The 16,406-nt window shown below is 43.9% G+C and overlaps 1 protein-coding gene across 1 annotated transcript in view; it reads right to left on the minus strand.

Moving 5' to 3' along the window:
- The window catches only part of LOC139361536 (uncharacterized), a 177,120-nt gene that overhangs the window by 151,944 nt on the left and 8,770 nt on the right, over positions 1-16,406 (minus strand). The window contains exons 4-7 of the mRNA XM_071090130.1: positions 12,598-12,768; positions 10,379-10,573; positions 9,979-10,262; positions 847-1,079 (exon numbers count right to left, since the gene is read on the minus strand). Coding sequence (XP_070946231.1) covers positions 847-1,079; positions 9,979-10,262; positions 10,379-10,573; positions 12,598-12,768 — 883 coding nt within the window. The remainder of the gene's footprint in view (positions 1-846; positions 1,080-9,978; positions 10,263-10,378; positions 10,574-12,597; positions 12,769-16,406) is intronic.

Raw genomic sequence — 16,406 nt, forward strand, 5'->3', positions numbered from 1 at the left:
CAATTATAAAAAATAAGGCTACATATTCATGGTATCATGAATAATTAATAAGAACCGTTTGATTTCATTCAGACCAGGGATTCTGTGCTAATAGGCTCTCAGCTGTCTTGAAATAATGGTGAAATTTTAAAATTACTTTTGTACTTAAACATGTCCCCAAAGTGAAGCACAGCGGCTAACATCCATCATGGTGCCCTGCAGAGCGACCCACCCTACTATGGCCGACACCCTGATTCCCGAGGGCTGCATCCCGGGGCTGTACTAGTGCAGAGAATGTTCAGGAAACAGACCAGGTGGAAGGAGGGGGTCTTGTCCTCAAGGAACCTCATGAGTCTTGCTACGGGGACAAACAGCGAGACAGTGAAACCGGCAGCCACGGAATCCCGACAGCGATGCTCAGGCCTCGCCATGCATACCCCCTGGCTGGCACCTCCCTGAGACCCGTCTGGCACAGGCAGTGTCAGGTTCCGGCCCTTGGAGCGCAGGGATGGCAGCGCAGGGCCATCAAAGCGGGTGGCATGCCGACAGCGGCCTCTCCGCAAGAGCTCCTGGCTCTCGGGGAGCTGAGGGCTCCTCAATGGGAATTTCTGGCTGAGCTCCAGGGGAAAGCGGGTGGGAGGCCCGTCTCCTCTGCCCCCATCTCCTCTGCCCCAACCCTGGAAGAGGGTCAGATATCAATGCTAACTCTTGTGCTGACTCAATTAATTCAAACAATTCAGAAAACAAACTTGCTTTAAGTATTAATTTCCTAAAAAGAACTAACATGAGTTCAAATGATTCACATAATTAAAATGATTTTAATTGTTAATTTAATTAAAACATCTCCATTTTCACAGCATCATGTACCTTGGTACTTTCTCCTTATTGCATTTCCCATCTTCCAGGGCAGGTTTCCTTCCACCCAGGGCAGCAGCGACTCTGGTGTCTCGGGTATTCCCAGGCTTCCGTCAGCCCCTGGGGGGCTTACAGTTCTGCAGCGGTCTCCATCCTCATTAATCTGCATAAGAACATCCGTCCGCAGGGATGTCCTGTGGCCCCGTGGCCACATCTGACGCGCAGCTAAACGCTGGGCGTGTCGCCTGGTGACAGCAGATGACACAACTGTGGGCAAGGTAGCACCTCTGGGCGCCGACACTCTCGATGAGTTTTTTACAAGACCATTCTTTAATGGGTGAACCCTGACAGGAAACACTAAACATTGTTTTTAACTATTTTTATATCGAGACAAATCTTTGTCAAACGTTCACTCAATGCTAAATGTCACTTCTCCAGCCAACCCCTTTAAGAATACCTAAAACTTAAGACTGGAATGACGCTTTCAAACACATACTCTACTCATGTATTCCCGGGAGCAGAGAGCAGCTTAATGTTTTCACGATACACAGGCATGAAGTTTGGCGAAGGCATTTTAATATTTTTACCTGAATATTTTAATTAAATCAAAAGATCATTTTCACTCTAATACTCTACTTAGAATGTAATTTTCCATTAAATAAACAGTCAATGTTCAGTAACCCACGTGCTGATAAACTTTTGAAAACTTTAGAAAGTATTAAGTATAATCAAAGATTACTTTTAATTTTCGAGCTGGTAAGAGCCTGTGTCAGGGAACAGAGTTGAGATTGAAGAGATAAAAGCACGATGATTTTCTTAAAGAAAAGCGAAATTCGTAAAAGAGACCAGGTGATTATATAAAGAAACACAGAATCCGTTTTCAGAAATGGCAAACATTGACCACAGAACACCAGCGTTGCCCGTGATGAGAGAAACAGTTAAAAGGAAGAATTCACGGTGGCCCAGCATAGATCAGGTGTGGGAGGACAGAGAGGTGATGAAATGATCCTCCTTCTAACTTCCCAGAAAGGCACAAATGGCCAGCACTGTAACTGAGGACCAAGCAGGCACCAGTGTGAACTCAGACTCCATGGCCAGCACTGTAACTGGAGACCACATGGGCAACGGTGTGAAGTCAGACCCCACGGCCCACACCGTAACTGGAGACCACACGGGCACCAGTGTGAACTCAGACCCGACGGCACCTGCCTGGGCTACTCCAGCCACCACCAGAACCTGTTCTGCAGCTGAACTGGAAGCTGATTCTGGAAGGAACTGAGGAGCATGAGGACGAGATCCTTCTACCTCAAAAGGGATCAATTTTTTAATGATTTATCCTCTGGTAAAGGGCAGAGGCTGGAGATCGAGTTGACAACAATTATGCCTACTAGATGAACACTTTGTAAAAATCCCTGAATGGTGGGATTCAAAGAGCTTCTGCATGAGTGAAGAGCCATCCACATGCTGAAAGAATGGTACATGCCAACTGCTTGGAGACAGACCTCCTAAAACTAAGACCCATCCAAAACTTGCTGTATGTAACTCTTTAGCTGGCTGTTCATTTGTAATATTTAAAATGTCCTTTGTAATAAATCAGCTAAGCAAACTGTTTTCCTGGGTTCTGTGAGCTGCTAAACCCTAGCAAATCTAACATAAAAAGGAGTTCTTGTCGGGCATGGTGGCTCATGCCTGTAATCCCAGCACTTTGGGAGGCCAAGGCGGGAGGATCACCTGAGGTCAGAAGTTCAAAACCAGCCTGGCCAACATGGTGAAACCCCCTCTCTACTAAAAATATAAAAGTTAGCTGGGCGTGGTGGCAGGCACCTGTAATCCAGCTATTTGGGAAGCTGAGGTACAAGAATCGCTTGAAACTGGGAGGTGGAGGGTGCAGCGAGCCGAGATCACACCACTGCACTCCAGTCTGGGTGACAGAGCAAGAGTCTGCCTTGCGGGGGGTGGCGGGGAAGGAGTTCTTAGGAACCTCCAATTTTTAGCAAAGTCAGACAGAGGTTCTTCACTTTTTAAAAGATTCTTTTTCTTTTTGCTCTTCTGATTGAATAATTTCAAATAACCGGTCTTTGAGTTCACTGGTTATTCCTTCTGCTTGATCAAGTCAGCTCTTGAAACCCTGTATTGATCTAGTTCAGTTACTGTGTTCTTCAGCCCCAGAATCTACATTTCTTTTATTATGGTTTCTCTTTGTTGATATACTCATGTTGTTCATGTATTCTTTTCCAGATTTTACTTGTCTATCAGTGTTGTCTCACAGCTCATTGAGCTCCTTTAAGGCAATTTATCTTTAATTCTTGTCAGGAAATTCAGAAACCTCCATTTCTTTTTCTTTTCTTTCTTTCTTTTTTTTTTTTTTTTAGCGGAGTTTCACTCTTGTTGTCCAGGCTGTAGTGCAATAGCACAATACCAGCTCTCTGCAACCTCCATCTCCTGGGTTCAAGCAATTCTCCTGCTTCAGCCTCCTGAGTAGCTGGGATTACAGGTGCCCATCACCATGCCCAGCTAATTTTTTTTTCTTGTATTTTTAGTGGAGCTGGGGTTTCACCATGTTGGCAAAGCTGATTTTGAACTCCTGGCCTCAAGTGATCTGCCTACCTCGTCCTCCCAAAGTGCTTTGATTACAAGTGTGAGCCACTGCACCTAGCCAAAAACCTGTATTTCTTTATGGTCAATTATTGTAGATTTATTTTGTTCCTTCAGTAGGGTCACATCTCCTTGATTTTTCAAGGTTGTTCAATATCTCCCAGTCTCACAGAGCTGTGCCAGTTGCCATAAGACACCCTGTATTTCTCCTTAGAGCTGTGCAATGATAGCCTGGGATGCTAAATGCATACTTCATTACTCTCCTTTCCTCCACTAGTCTCACATATTCCTCTGGGGGAGAAGTCTAAGGGGTCTGTGCCTTCTACCAGTCTCACAGAACCATGGGGGTCACCATAAACCTCCATACAAGCCTCCTCAAAATTCTCTACCTTGGCTTAGGAGTATGGGAGTCACACTGCAGACAATGGAGGCATAAGAAAGACATCAAAGACCCCTGTGAGCTTCTAAATCTCTACAGGCATCAGTAAAGATGGGTGCTAGACTGTGAGGCATGCCCATCCTCATGGGCAATCTCAGGATTCTCTAAGTCCTCCAAGGAGCCCAGCAATGGCTTATGTGGGCCTGGGCCACCCTTGCCAGCAGGGAGTAGTACTAAGGATGAGATCCACCAATGGCCACTGCTGAGTTATGCCAAATGAGATGTCCAGACCTCACAGTGCCTAGGAGGACAGATGGCAGAAGCTCAGCCAGGCCACGGAGATTAAAACAGTGCTAGGGGCTTAATGTATGTTTTTAGTGGGTCTGCTACATGTCGAGTTTGGATCTGGAGTCCAGCCTATAATCCTAGCAAAAATTAAACACCAAATATGATATTCAAAAAAGTGTATGTGGCTAAAAACATATGTTGGAAATACACATGACTAGAAACGTCTGGATTCAAAGAGAAATTGCTAATTCCATAAATATGATAGAGGAATTTAATAACAAGATCACACTTACATAAATAATAAATATCAACTCTATATTTATCTGAGTTGTAAAGACTTTTTTTCCCCATCTCAGTACACTAGTGGGTATATGTCACCAGTAAAATCAAAGGAGTATTCCAATTACATTCATGATATTAGTAAGTCTGATAAATAAAAGTAGCCAGAACCATAGAATTGGGGCTACAGCTGTGATCTTCAAGGAAAGTAAAACTTTAAAAACACTCATAAACCAAGATAAAGAAAAATAAAACAGTAGTTACTTGACTTTCCAAATTGTTACAAATGCAGTACATAATAATAAAAGTTAAAAAGTTAAAAGAATTTAATAAATAATAAAATAATGTAATGAATGAACAGATTTGACAGAAATCAATAATTTTAAAGTTTTGAGAGCAAGATCATGAAACCAAAAAGACTCATGGTGGAAAGAAAAAAACACAGGTAAATAAAAGAGACTGTATTTATTTAAAAGTAGTAATTCAAAATCTAAGAAATCAGAACAATTGTATTCTAACATGAATACATGATACATTGATTAATTTCCATGAAAATAGAGTTAAAACTTTCCCTCAGTAATCAGCAGAAAAAATCTGATTAGCTAATTTTAATGTTTAAGTTATACATCAGAGTTCATGTCAAATCACTTCTACCTCCTTTGTAATGTAAATGCTTTTGAAGGAGAAAAATAAGCCTGTCCTCATTAGTTTATTATGCTAATCAAAATGAACATAAATGCAACAATAACTAGAATTTTAACCAACAATTTTCATTAATTATATTTGCAAAAATCATTAATACACTTTTAGCCATTTGGCTATTTATTTTGGTCACGTGGCCATCACTGGTATGGTTAAATAATACCAGAGCATTGTAAAGTGGAGTTAATTAAAATAATAAAAGGATAATTCCATACTAGAAAACGTATTACTTTCACATATTAATTTTAAAGATTAAAAACAATCACATCAACTGATGTTTGAAAAAACACTTTCAAATAATTTAAATCTTTAAAAATAATTTAAAATCTTTAAAAATCATATCGAATTGTGAGGACTAATTATTCTTAATCAATAAAATCTAAACTATATATTGAAGAGTTAACAAAAGAACCATTTCCACTTAAGGTAAGGCTGGAATAAGGAGGCTGGCTGGGGCTGATGCCATTCACCACTGCACATGATGCCTGAGGTGGGACCAAAACAAGACGGAAAAGGAGAGGGACTACAAAAATGGAGTCAAAGACACGAAACTGTAGTTATTCTCAGATGATGTGACTGTAAACTTGAAAAAGTAGAATCCATTCTAATTATCAATACTAATAAGAACATTTAAAAAGTGGGCAAAACTATTCTGAATAAGCTGAAATCAGTATTTCCTGTTTAGTAACATTAATCTTTAAACAAAGCAAACACACAAAATCAGTCTCTATTTACAATAGCAAAATATTATGAGGAACATTTGAAATAAATTTGTAGGCCCATGTAAAGAAATTTTAAAACTTAATGAGGACATTGAAATGACATGAATATAGCCTGAAAATAATATTATTAGATTGGAGGACACAGTGACATAAAACCCCGGTGACTGCAGACTCAGGGCAACCTAGACTTAAAAGTCACATGTAGTCTTTCACATGTAAAAAATGAGAATTAGTCTAAAAGCCAATTTTGTCTAAATTTTGATTTTTGGTGAGGATATAGTCAAAATAGTTGTGAAAAGAAAAAAATAAAGATGTCAAATTTCATGTAAATCTATGTTAGTTGGAAATTTAAAATAAGTCATGTAAATATTCATAATATTAAACAATATCATAAGTGGACTCAATAAAACATAATATTTTATCATATAAAATAGGTCCTGCCTTCCTGAGGAAAACATAAAGTCAAACGGCATGAAGGAAGGATTTTGGTTTCGCTACAGAAACATAATAAGACCCCTAAGTGTGTATTTGTGTGTGTGTACATACAATTAAACTACAAAATATAAAATATCATCTAAAATACATCAAAAATGAGTCACGCAGAAAAATTCATTTTACACATACATCTATAAAATAATAAAATGTATTCAGCCTCACAATTACTTTGTGAACTGGAAATAATAATGAATTGTCATTTTATCCAAATCTACAAAAGCATACATACAGTATCAAGTTCTGGTTAAAGCAGTAGATGAACTTTATGTGGTAGTTAAGAGTATCTACAGTTTGTGGGCTGCATCTTGCTATATTACAATATAAAATGTACCATTTATTTACTCTGCGATCAAACCCCCAAGTTACCCAAGTGGAGGAACCCTCAGACATTTGCAGATAAGTCAGTGTGCTAGTAAGCAGCATTCTTTACAAATCTATGAACATCAAGGTCTCCTTGGAACAGACGTGCTGTGAACAATTTCTAAAATACCCTCCTGTTAGACACTTACGTTGATTCCATTCTTAAAGCAATTACTGAATAAACAAACTCCATCGTGTGGATCAAATGCTACTTTAATTTGTCATAGCTATCATTTTCTAAAGTCTTCCTTCTAATCCAAATCATTAATATTTTGAGGCTAGATCAATACTGATTCATTGTTTTAAGCTTCAAATGCATTATACAATTGGGCAGAACAAATTTCCTCTCATTAATCTTCTTTTCCAGGATTTGTCAGGTATTCCCAGCATTAATTCACTACTAATATGCACAGTGTTTCTAATCATGGTCAACAAGATCTGACAGTGCATCATCCCTAAACGATCCATACTTGCCTCACTGACATTATGTGGCCCACTTCCACACCATGTCTGGGTGTGAAGGCCTTCCCATATGATCCCCCGAATGGAACTTCACAAGTTAGAAATCACTGGGTCACAGTGTGATACTGTGAAGATGGGATGAAGTTAAGGGAAGGCTATGAGTGAGTTAGGAAATGTGTTAGGCAGGGTCAGATATTACGAAATCCTAAAAACAACATTTAAGGAGGGAGATGACAAAACAATCAGTGAATAATATGACTTTTTCCAGTGAAAATGTCATATCTAATTGTTCTCCATTTTTCTTCTCTGAGCTTCTTTCTAAGGCAAGATGTGTCTTGAGAAGTCCCTGCTGAATGTTAGGAACATGCATTTCAGGACTTCCCATCGACATACCCTCTTTCTTTACCACAACCACATATATGGGGGCATAACTCAACATGTGAAAAAGACAATCTTCTGCTTTTCACTGAACCTCCAGGAATTCGGGACAATAAACTTCTACCTGGAGACCAACAGGTGAGTTTTTCTGCCCCTTCCTTCATAACACCCTTCTTCCCTAGTAAAGTCCACACACATCCTTACATGGCAGCTGTGGGTATATGAACTGGTCTGATCCCTTTTAGTCACAGAGCCTGAAGTATCTGCTAGTACCTGCTGAACACAGTGTCATGGGTGTGAATGGGCAATGCTTTTTCTTTCTCTGGTTCCTGCTGAAGTCTCTGCTAGTACCTGCTGAGCACAGGGTCATGGGTGAGAATGGGCAATGCTTTTTCTTTCTCCGGTTCCTGAGCTTCCCAAGCTCTCTCTCACTTCTGGATCCTGAATACCCAAATCTTATTGCCCCTTCTCCTCCAAGCTTCCTTCCCGGAACCAACAGCTCCTCCTCATTAGAAAGACACCTTTGTTCTGTGCTTACTTTAAAAAGTCTAGCTCTTTCCCTATCCACTGCCTTATGTCACTATGTGTATGTCTTGGGGCAGGTGGAAAGGTGAACAGAAGCCAGTAGACAGTAACCGGCACCAGCTTAACAGGAATGACATGATCTGGATGCGACAGTGGCAGTTTTCCCTTAACATCCCTGCCCCCTAAAGATTTGAGATCAAATTTCCCACTCTTAAGTAACAGCAATTTGTCTTTCACGGTTTTAATCATATTGACTAAAAACATTTGTCTTTTCCAGAACATCACATTAAGTCATCCAAAAATATAAAAATTAAAAAGATGTAATTATTGGCAATAAAAAACATAAAAGGTGAGCTTTCGAAATATCTTTGAGCAATTTATTCATTATGAACACATGGAATCTGTTGGAACAAAGTTCTAGGACAATTCAGCCCATCCTTCAATAATTTCAGAAAACAGCACAAAGAAAACTTGATATTTATACTTAGTTGGAAATTTTATCCTACAGTCATTAAATACAGAGATCATATAAAGGAATAGAGGAAGATGTTGAAAACTAAACTAACTCAAATCATCAATATTCTTACAAAGTGCACACTGAATTAATGTAAAAGTATTTACCAAACAAAAAGTATTTTCAATACATAATTAAGACTGAAAAGTGGCCGGGCGCGGTGGCTCAAGCCTGTAATCCCAGCACTTTGGGAGGCCGAGATGGGCGGATCACGAGGTCAGGAGATCGAGACCATCCTGGCTGACACGGTGAAACCCCCGTCTCTACTAAAAAATACAAAAAAACTAGCCGGGCGAGGTGGTGGGCGCCTGTAGTCCCAGCTACTGGGGAGGCTGAGGCAGGAGAATTGCGTGAACCCGGGAGGCGGAGCCTGCAGTGAGCTGAGATCCGGCCACTGCACTCCAGCCTGGGCGGCAGAGCGAGACTCCGTCTCAAAAAAAAAAAAAAAAAAAAAAAAAAAAAAAAAAAAAAGACTGAAAAGTATTGAGGCCTCATAAACTGAACCTGATACAAGAAATTTAAAAGGGAAACTAATTTGGAAATCAGAAAATCATCTAAGGAATTTGAGAATTAGGCTTCTGTTGCCCCCTCTGCTACTGACAGTCAGGGCCTCCTCATTGTATTCTGTCCTCCACATCTCTGCTGATTGCCGTTTTGTCTATTTCCATTTACCCCACTACTACTTGCTCAGGTCACTCTCCTTCATTCTCAGTGTTTGTTCAAATTCCTCACACCCATCCACTTCCCATCTAAATTTCCCTCCCCTTTTGTCCCTCACTGGCCCTACCTCCCTCTTCTCTTGTTTTCTCCTCACGATCCTGCCCCACCTCGACATCCACAGCGATACAGTGAAGAAGCCCCTGCCAAGGAAGAGCCCACTTCTCAGTGGGGCACCGGGAAGGTCACCGCTAGTGGGAGGTGACTGTCAGAAGGACGCGGGCTGTCACAGGATTGGGCAGGTCCCTTACCCCAGGCCCGGACTCAGCTTCCTGTCTGAAGCGGTCACCCCGAAGCGGGGGGTTTGCGGAGACGTAGGGCCTGGCGGAGGAAAGGATGGGGAGGCATCTCAGGGAGGACTGGCGTCTGCCAAATCCCAGGGCTGCCCTGAGCTGCCAAGAGGGGCAAGGGTGGGGACGACGGGAGACAAGCCATGTGCCGAATGGGGACCTGACGCGGCGCGCGATAGGATGGGCGGACAGTGAAGAGAACTAGGGTAGAAGGGCTGGACGGGGCGACCTCAGTGATGGAACCGGACACAGACGCAGATCTGGCAGCTGAGCGACAGGCTTCGGAGCATTTCAGGGCGTCGCGGGGCTCCCCGCCGACAGTGGGGCTGTTGCCGAGCCTGTGACGTCCGTGGAGACCCACAGACCCCGGGTATGGAGGATGGCGCAGGAAGGGGACTGCGTGGCTGGGTTTGGCCACAAAAAGCGGAGGGCACTCACCCGAGCGGACCTTGGCTCCGGAGAATCCGTTTCCGGGTCAACAAAAAACGCCGCGCGAAGGGCGGGGCCAGTACGTGCCGGGCGGGGAGGGGTGAGGCAGACAAAAAGGCGGGACCGGGCCGGGGCGGGGTCTCGGGCCGGGGCAGGGCGCATTCTGAGCTCCCGCACGCGCTGCTTGCTTTTCCGACCCTGCCAGTGTTTCCCCTGGGCTGAAAGCGTGTGTCTGCGTCCGGTTCTGTTTGAGTGCGTTCAGTGCACCGTGGGGGCGCGCTGCTTCCAACTTCCTGTTAGGTAAGAGGCGCGTGAGCCTCTTGTGCCGGGGGCGGTGCTGCTGCCTAGTCGGCGCCCGGCGGGGACGCGAGTCCGTACGTGCCGGCGGGAGCGAGAGGCGGGTGGGCACCCTCGCGATCCCGCACTCCGCCTCTGGGTAGCAGCCTCCCCGGCCCCACACGTTGTGACGCGCGCTCGGGCTCCGCGTTAGCGTGGAGTCAGAGGCGTAGCAGTCGTCGGGCCCAGGGCCGGAGGGGCCTGGACCGGGCAGGGTCTTGCCCTGGACACCGCGCTGGCCGCTGCTCCGCACGGGTTCATTGCGTTCCTATTTTCAACCTGTCCTGCACCGCATCTGAGATGATTTATAAATTCGGTACCTTTGGGACAGGCGTGGATGATCTCCCATAATTTGCTTCCGTTATTAATTTCTAAATGTATTGTAATACCACTATCTAAAAGTATTTTTTATTTGAAATATATTTTTATATATATACATGCATATATTTATTTCTGAATCTTGTTTCCAGTACGTATAATGAGGCTTGTAAAGTGGATACTGTTCAGGAGATAGGTGGATTTTGCTTTTAAGTAGTAAAGACTTGGTGACTATTACTGGGGCTATTTGATAAAGATGTCTTTTTTTTTTTTAATGAACATTAAAAGCAGTAAGATTGGATTTCTGGATTTCATTATCTTGATTTATATCTTAATTTGTGAAAAATGTAAGTTAACTCATTTTTATTTCCTTTGCAGAATCTGAAGTTTGTGCTACCGATGATTATTTCCAAAAAAGGCACACTTCTGGTTTTCCCAGAACTAATGTTATCTTTTCCATCTTTTGAGTTTACTTGATATTAATGTTTGACCTCAAACACTCATGTTACATTTTGGAAGAAAACTTTCTCTTAGCCAATGGAACATAAACCACCCTGGAGTTCATATAAAGGAGGCGTTAAATGCCTCTGACAGTGTCATGTGTTAAAACTCATGACCAAACCCAAGGTCACATAGTTTTATGTGTTTTATTCTAGAATTTGTATAGTTTTGTCACCGGAAAAGGGATCTTGTCCCAGACCCCAAGAATGGGTTTTTGGATCTCACATTGGAAAGAATTTATGGCGAATCACAGAGTATAGTGAAGTTAAGGTAGTTTATTAGCGACTACTCAGCTACATAGCAGGGCGTCCTCAGAAAGCAAGAGGAGGAATGCACCTGTTTTAAAAAAATTATTTTTTGAGGCGGAGTTTCACTCCTGTCACAATGGCATGATCTCGGCTCACTGCAGCCTCTGCTTCCTTGGTTCAAGGTTTCTCCTGCCTCAGCCTACCAAGTAGCTGGGATTACAGGCGCGTGCCAACACATCCGGCTAATTTTTTGTATTTTTGGTAGAAACTGGGTTTCACATGTTGGTCAGGCTGGTCTGGAACTCCTGGTCTCAAGTGATCTTCCCGCTTCAGCCTCCCAAAGTGCTGGGATAACAGGCATGTGCCACCGCGCCCGGGCTTAATGTTTGTTTATATAGGTTATTATAAATAGTGTTGTCTTTTATAAAGGCTTGTGATCAGTTTGTGACAGGCTATTAGTATTGTTACTTGTCTATGTTACTGTGGATTTTAACAAGAATTTATGAGTGTATTATTACCTTTAAAGTAAAACTTATTTTTAAAGTAAGAATGCTTTTTTGTTCTTAAAGTCCTGGTACATTTTTATAAGTTTTATGTCTTTATTTATTAACTTGTTCCCGCAACCATAAATATTTTATAACCAAAAGTACTCAACCCCCTAAATATATAATCCAACAAATTTAACGTGTGTGTGTGTGAGGCAGGGTCTCTCTCTGTCGCCTAGGCTGGAGTGGAGTGGTGTGATCATGGTGGGCTAACTGCAGCCTCAAACTCCTGAGCTCAAGCAATCCTCCCGCCTCAGCCTCCCGGGTAGCCGGGACTACAGGTACGTGCCACCATGCCAGCTAATTTGTGTGTTTTTTGTAGACATAGGGTTCTCACAATTTGCCCAAGCTAGTCTTGAACTCCTGATCTCAAGTGATCTGCCCGCCTTGGCCTTCCAGAGTGCTGGGATTACAGATATGAGCCACTGCGCCCTGCCCAGATTTAACTTTTTTAAAACCTTTTTTTAAAATAAAGTCACTGTGGTTAAGAGGCCTCTGACAGTTTCGCGTTTTAAGTCTGAGGACTATGTTGAGTAAATTTTTGCATAAGTTGTAAAATGTGCATTCATGTTGATTTTATTTCCTATGGTTTCCAATTAATTGTGCCTTCTGCATTTTTAGAAATTCACGGGCTAGTGGGCTCTGTGTCAGTTTGCATTTCTAGAACGATAGCGCCAAACACTCCATGCTGTCTTTAAGTGGTGCAGCGGGATGGGTAGCAGCGGGCACGGGGCTGCCGACAGCGCAGTGAGCTCTAGGGCGCTGCAGTGCCCCTGGCCGCCAGCAGAGTGCGCGCGAGCCCGGCTTTTCTGAGCCCTGAGGCGGCCGCGTGCTACCTCCTCGCCTGAGTCCTGCGAGAGCGGGAGTCGCGTTCTCCTCAGCACATACTGGGATACGCCCCTCGCTTTGGGACACCTCGAGCTCGCGTCCGTGGTGAATAAAATCCTTCCTTTTTCAGGCTTGTCAGCTGAGGGGCAGAGACCCTTCCTGTGGAAAATTAGAAACCAAAAGCCCCTGTGAATCCAGCACACTTGAGGTTCGTTCTCTGCACCCAAGGCGAGGCGGCCACGGAGCCAAGCCACGGTCTCGGAACAGAAATGTAGCCTCAGGAAAGCAACTGGAACACCCACCACAGTGATAATAACCCCCGTAGTACTAATAACACTCCATCTGTGATGCTGGTGTTAGCACCCGTTGTATACAGAGATCACACCGTCAGGGTAACGTGACAGCTGCTGTCCAGATCCGACCCTAGGAATGCGGATGTGTCCCTCAGAGTGCACGTAACGCCCAGAATGCGGGGATGAAATCGTGTGCCTAACGCCACACCTGTCACACTTATATAACCCCCGGAACACGCATCTGTCCCTCCGAGCACACACGTAACCACTGGAATGCCCGTGACACCGTCAGACTAATGCCACACCCGTCACACTCATATAACCCCAGGAACATGCATGTATCCCTGAGAGCTTACGTCCTGTCCAGGATGCGGCCATGGCCTTTGCAGCCCACAGGAGAGCGTCTGCAGCTCCCAGGATGGGACCCTCTGGCTCTTGCTGGGGCGCTGGGTTGACAACCTCTGCCGGACTGGGTTTGGGCTAGATTTGGCCTGTCATGAAACTTCATGTTGTTGTCTGTGCCTTACTGACGTGGTATTGACACAGTTGATTTAAGAAGCAGTTTACTTCCCAATAATGTCATACTTCTGGGAAACTTGCAACAGCAGTTAGTATGCCTTCTCTTTTCTCTCCAATTCCCCAGTCGTTATTGCTGTGCCAGATTTGCAGCTTCACAAAGAATACCTCCCTGTGTTTCACCAAAAGCAGGAACAGTCCTCCAGATGATCCCCACATAACCCCCAAATTAGGAAATATACGGTCTCTATGTGAAAGTCCAGTCCGCAGACCTATTTCACTTCATTGCCTGCCCCAGCTGGGAGAAAAATGTGTTTTCATGTGGGCCCAATTTCTTTTTCGGGAACTGTTCATGAGACTCAGTTTTCTGGGTTTTTTTTTAAGACAGAGACTCACTCTGTCATCCAGGCTGGCATGCAGTGGTGCCATCTTGGCTCATTGCAACCTCCGCCTCCCTTGTTCCAAGAGATTCTCCTGCCTCAGCTTCTGGAGTAGCTGTAATTACAGGCATCTACCACCACGCCCGGCTAATTTTTTGTATTTTTAGTAAAGATGTGATTTCACCATGTTGGCCAGGCTGGTCTTTAACTCCTGACCTCAGGTGATCCACTCGCCTCAGCATCCCAGAGTGCTGGGATTACAGGTGTGAACCACCGCATCTGGGCGACTCTCAGTTTTCACAGCCTTGACAGATGTAAAGAGCAGAGATGACTCTAAGCTGGGTCTGTCCAGCGTTTCGTCCTAAACAGGTGCAGATCCTGCATTCCTGGTAGGAACACCCTGGCCTGATGCCACGTTCTCCTCACTGTGGCCCACATGGAGGAGCAACTAACCACTGGCGATCTCACTTGGTAATGGCAAATATTCATTTACAATCACAAATTTCATCCTGTCAAGCTCTGGATTTAAGTTTGTCAATGATTTCCTCTGGCCTTAGAACCATGGCCTCCAGACCCTGAGTTCTCCTGCCTACTGTCCTCTCCCATCCAGTCTGCTACAGCTGCCTGCAGTCCCTCTCATGGGGACATGGGCTTCCAGGTGTCTTGGAGATTTTGTGTGGGTTCCCCCAACCCATTCACCCACTGCCCACCCTAGTTTTTTAAGGCTTTGTTGAGATAAGTCCTTCAAGTCACAGCAGTTACGATATCTAAAAGTAGAAAAGTTAATAATGTGAATTTCTAAAGAGAAAGCATTATTTATTAGATCATCTGTGAGATGACCCTCTTTTTTTTTTTTTTTTTTTTTTGGAGATGGAGTCCCCCTGTGTTACCCAGGCTGGAGTGCAGTGGCATGATCTTGGCTCACCACAACCTCCACCTCCTGGGTTCAAGCGATTCTCATGCCTCAGTCTCCTTAGTAGCTGGGACTACACGCACCTGCCACCACAGCTGGCTAATTTTTGCATTTGTAGTGGAGACAGGGTTTCACCATGTTGGCAAGGCTGGTCTTGAACTCCTGACCTCCAGTGATCTGCCTGCCTTGGCCTCCTAAAGTGCTGGGATTACAGGCATGAGCCACCATGCTCAGCCACCCTCAATTTATAAATTAAGGAAATACTAGTTCCCTGGAACCAAAATTCATGTTTGAAATAATTAGGAAAGAAAAATAAAATCTCGGTGCTGAAGGAAAGGCAAATCGCACAGTTGATTGTCGAAATTGCAGAAGAAGACTGGGCGCAGTGGCTCACTCCTGTAATCCCAGCACTTTGGGAGACTGAGGTGGGCGGATCACCTGAGGTCAGGAGTTCGAGACCAGCCTGGACAAGTTGGTGAAATCCCGTCTCTACTAAAAATACAAAAATTAGCCTGGTGTGGTGGCACACACCTGTAGTCTTGGCTACTTGGGAGGCTGAGGCAGGAGAATCGCTTGAACCTGGAAGGTGGAGGTTGTATTGAGCTGAAATCGTGGCACTGCATTACAGCCTGGTTGACTGAGTGAGACTCTGTTTCAAAAAAAAATTTTTTTTTCAGAAGAATTTGCTGGACAGACTATTACCTTGCTATATTCTCTAGCCCTGTGTTAGCAGTTGCAAGGTATTTTACGTTTAAACACTTATATTTTTCTTTTCTTTTTCTTTCTTTCTTTCTTTTTTTTTTTTTTTTTTTTTTTTGAGACAGAGTCTCACTCTGTTGCCCAGGCTGGAGTGCAGTGGCACTATTTCTGCTCACTGCAAGCTCTGCCACTTCCCAGGTTCACGCCATTCTTCTGCCTCAGCCTCCCGAGAAGCTGGGACTACAGGCGCCCACCACCACGTCCGGCTAATTTTTTTGTATTTTTAGTAGACACGGGGTTTCACCAAGTTTGCCAGGATGGTCTCGATCTCCTGACCTCGTGATCCGCCCGCCTCGGCCTCCCAAAGTGCTGGGATTACAAGCGTAAGCCACCACACCTGGCCTTAACGCTTATATTTTATATAGTCATTTGGTATAGTTATCAAAAAGTCCTGTCCACGTCATGACGACCTATATGAAATTTGGAAACCTCTTCATCAATACAATGGAAAATTGGTAAAGTAAGTGTAGATATTTAAGCGGATGAATTATTAATATTTAAGTGTTGAAATGGAATGTAATAATGTCATAGTTCTGGCATGGGACTTGGGGGGCTTCCTCTGTTGCCTCTTGCTGGATGGCAAATTCTTGGCCTGTGGAGACTGAAGGATAAACTGTCACCTTCGTTGGAAACCCTAGTCCAGAATGAAAGTCCTCATTTCAGGATATACCATTTCCTCCCATGTATTTTCTTTTTTGAGACGAGTCTTGCTCTGTCACCTAGGCTGGAGTGAAGTAGCCTGATATCGGCTCACTGCAACCTCTGTCGCCTGGGTTCAAGCAATTCTCCTGCCTCAGCTT

This window comes from Macaca nemestrina, unplaced genomic scaffold (genome assembly GCF_043159975.1).
Source record: "Macaca nemestrina isolate mMacNem1 unplaced genomic scaffold, mMacNem.hap1 Scaffold_58, whole genome shotgun sequence".
NCBI lineage: Eukaryota > Metazoa > Chordata > Mammalia > Primates > Cercopithecidae > Macaca > Macaca nemestrina.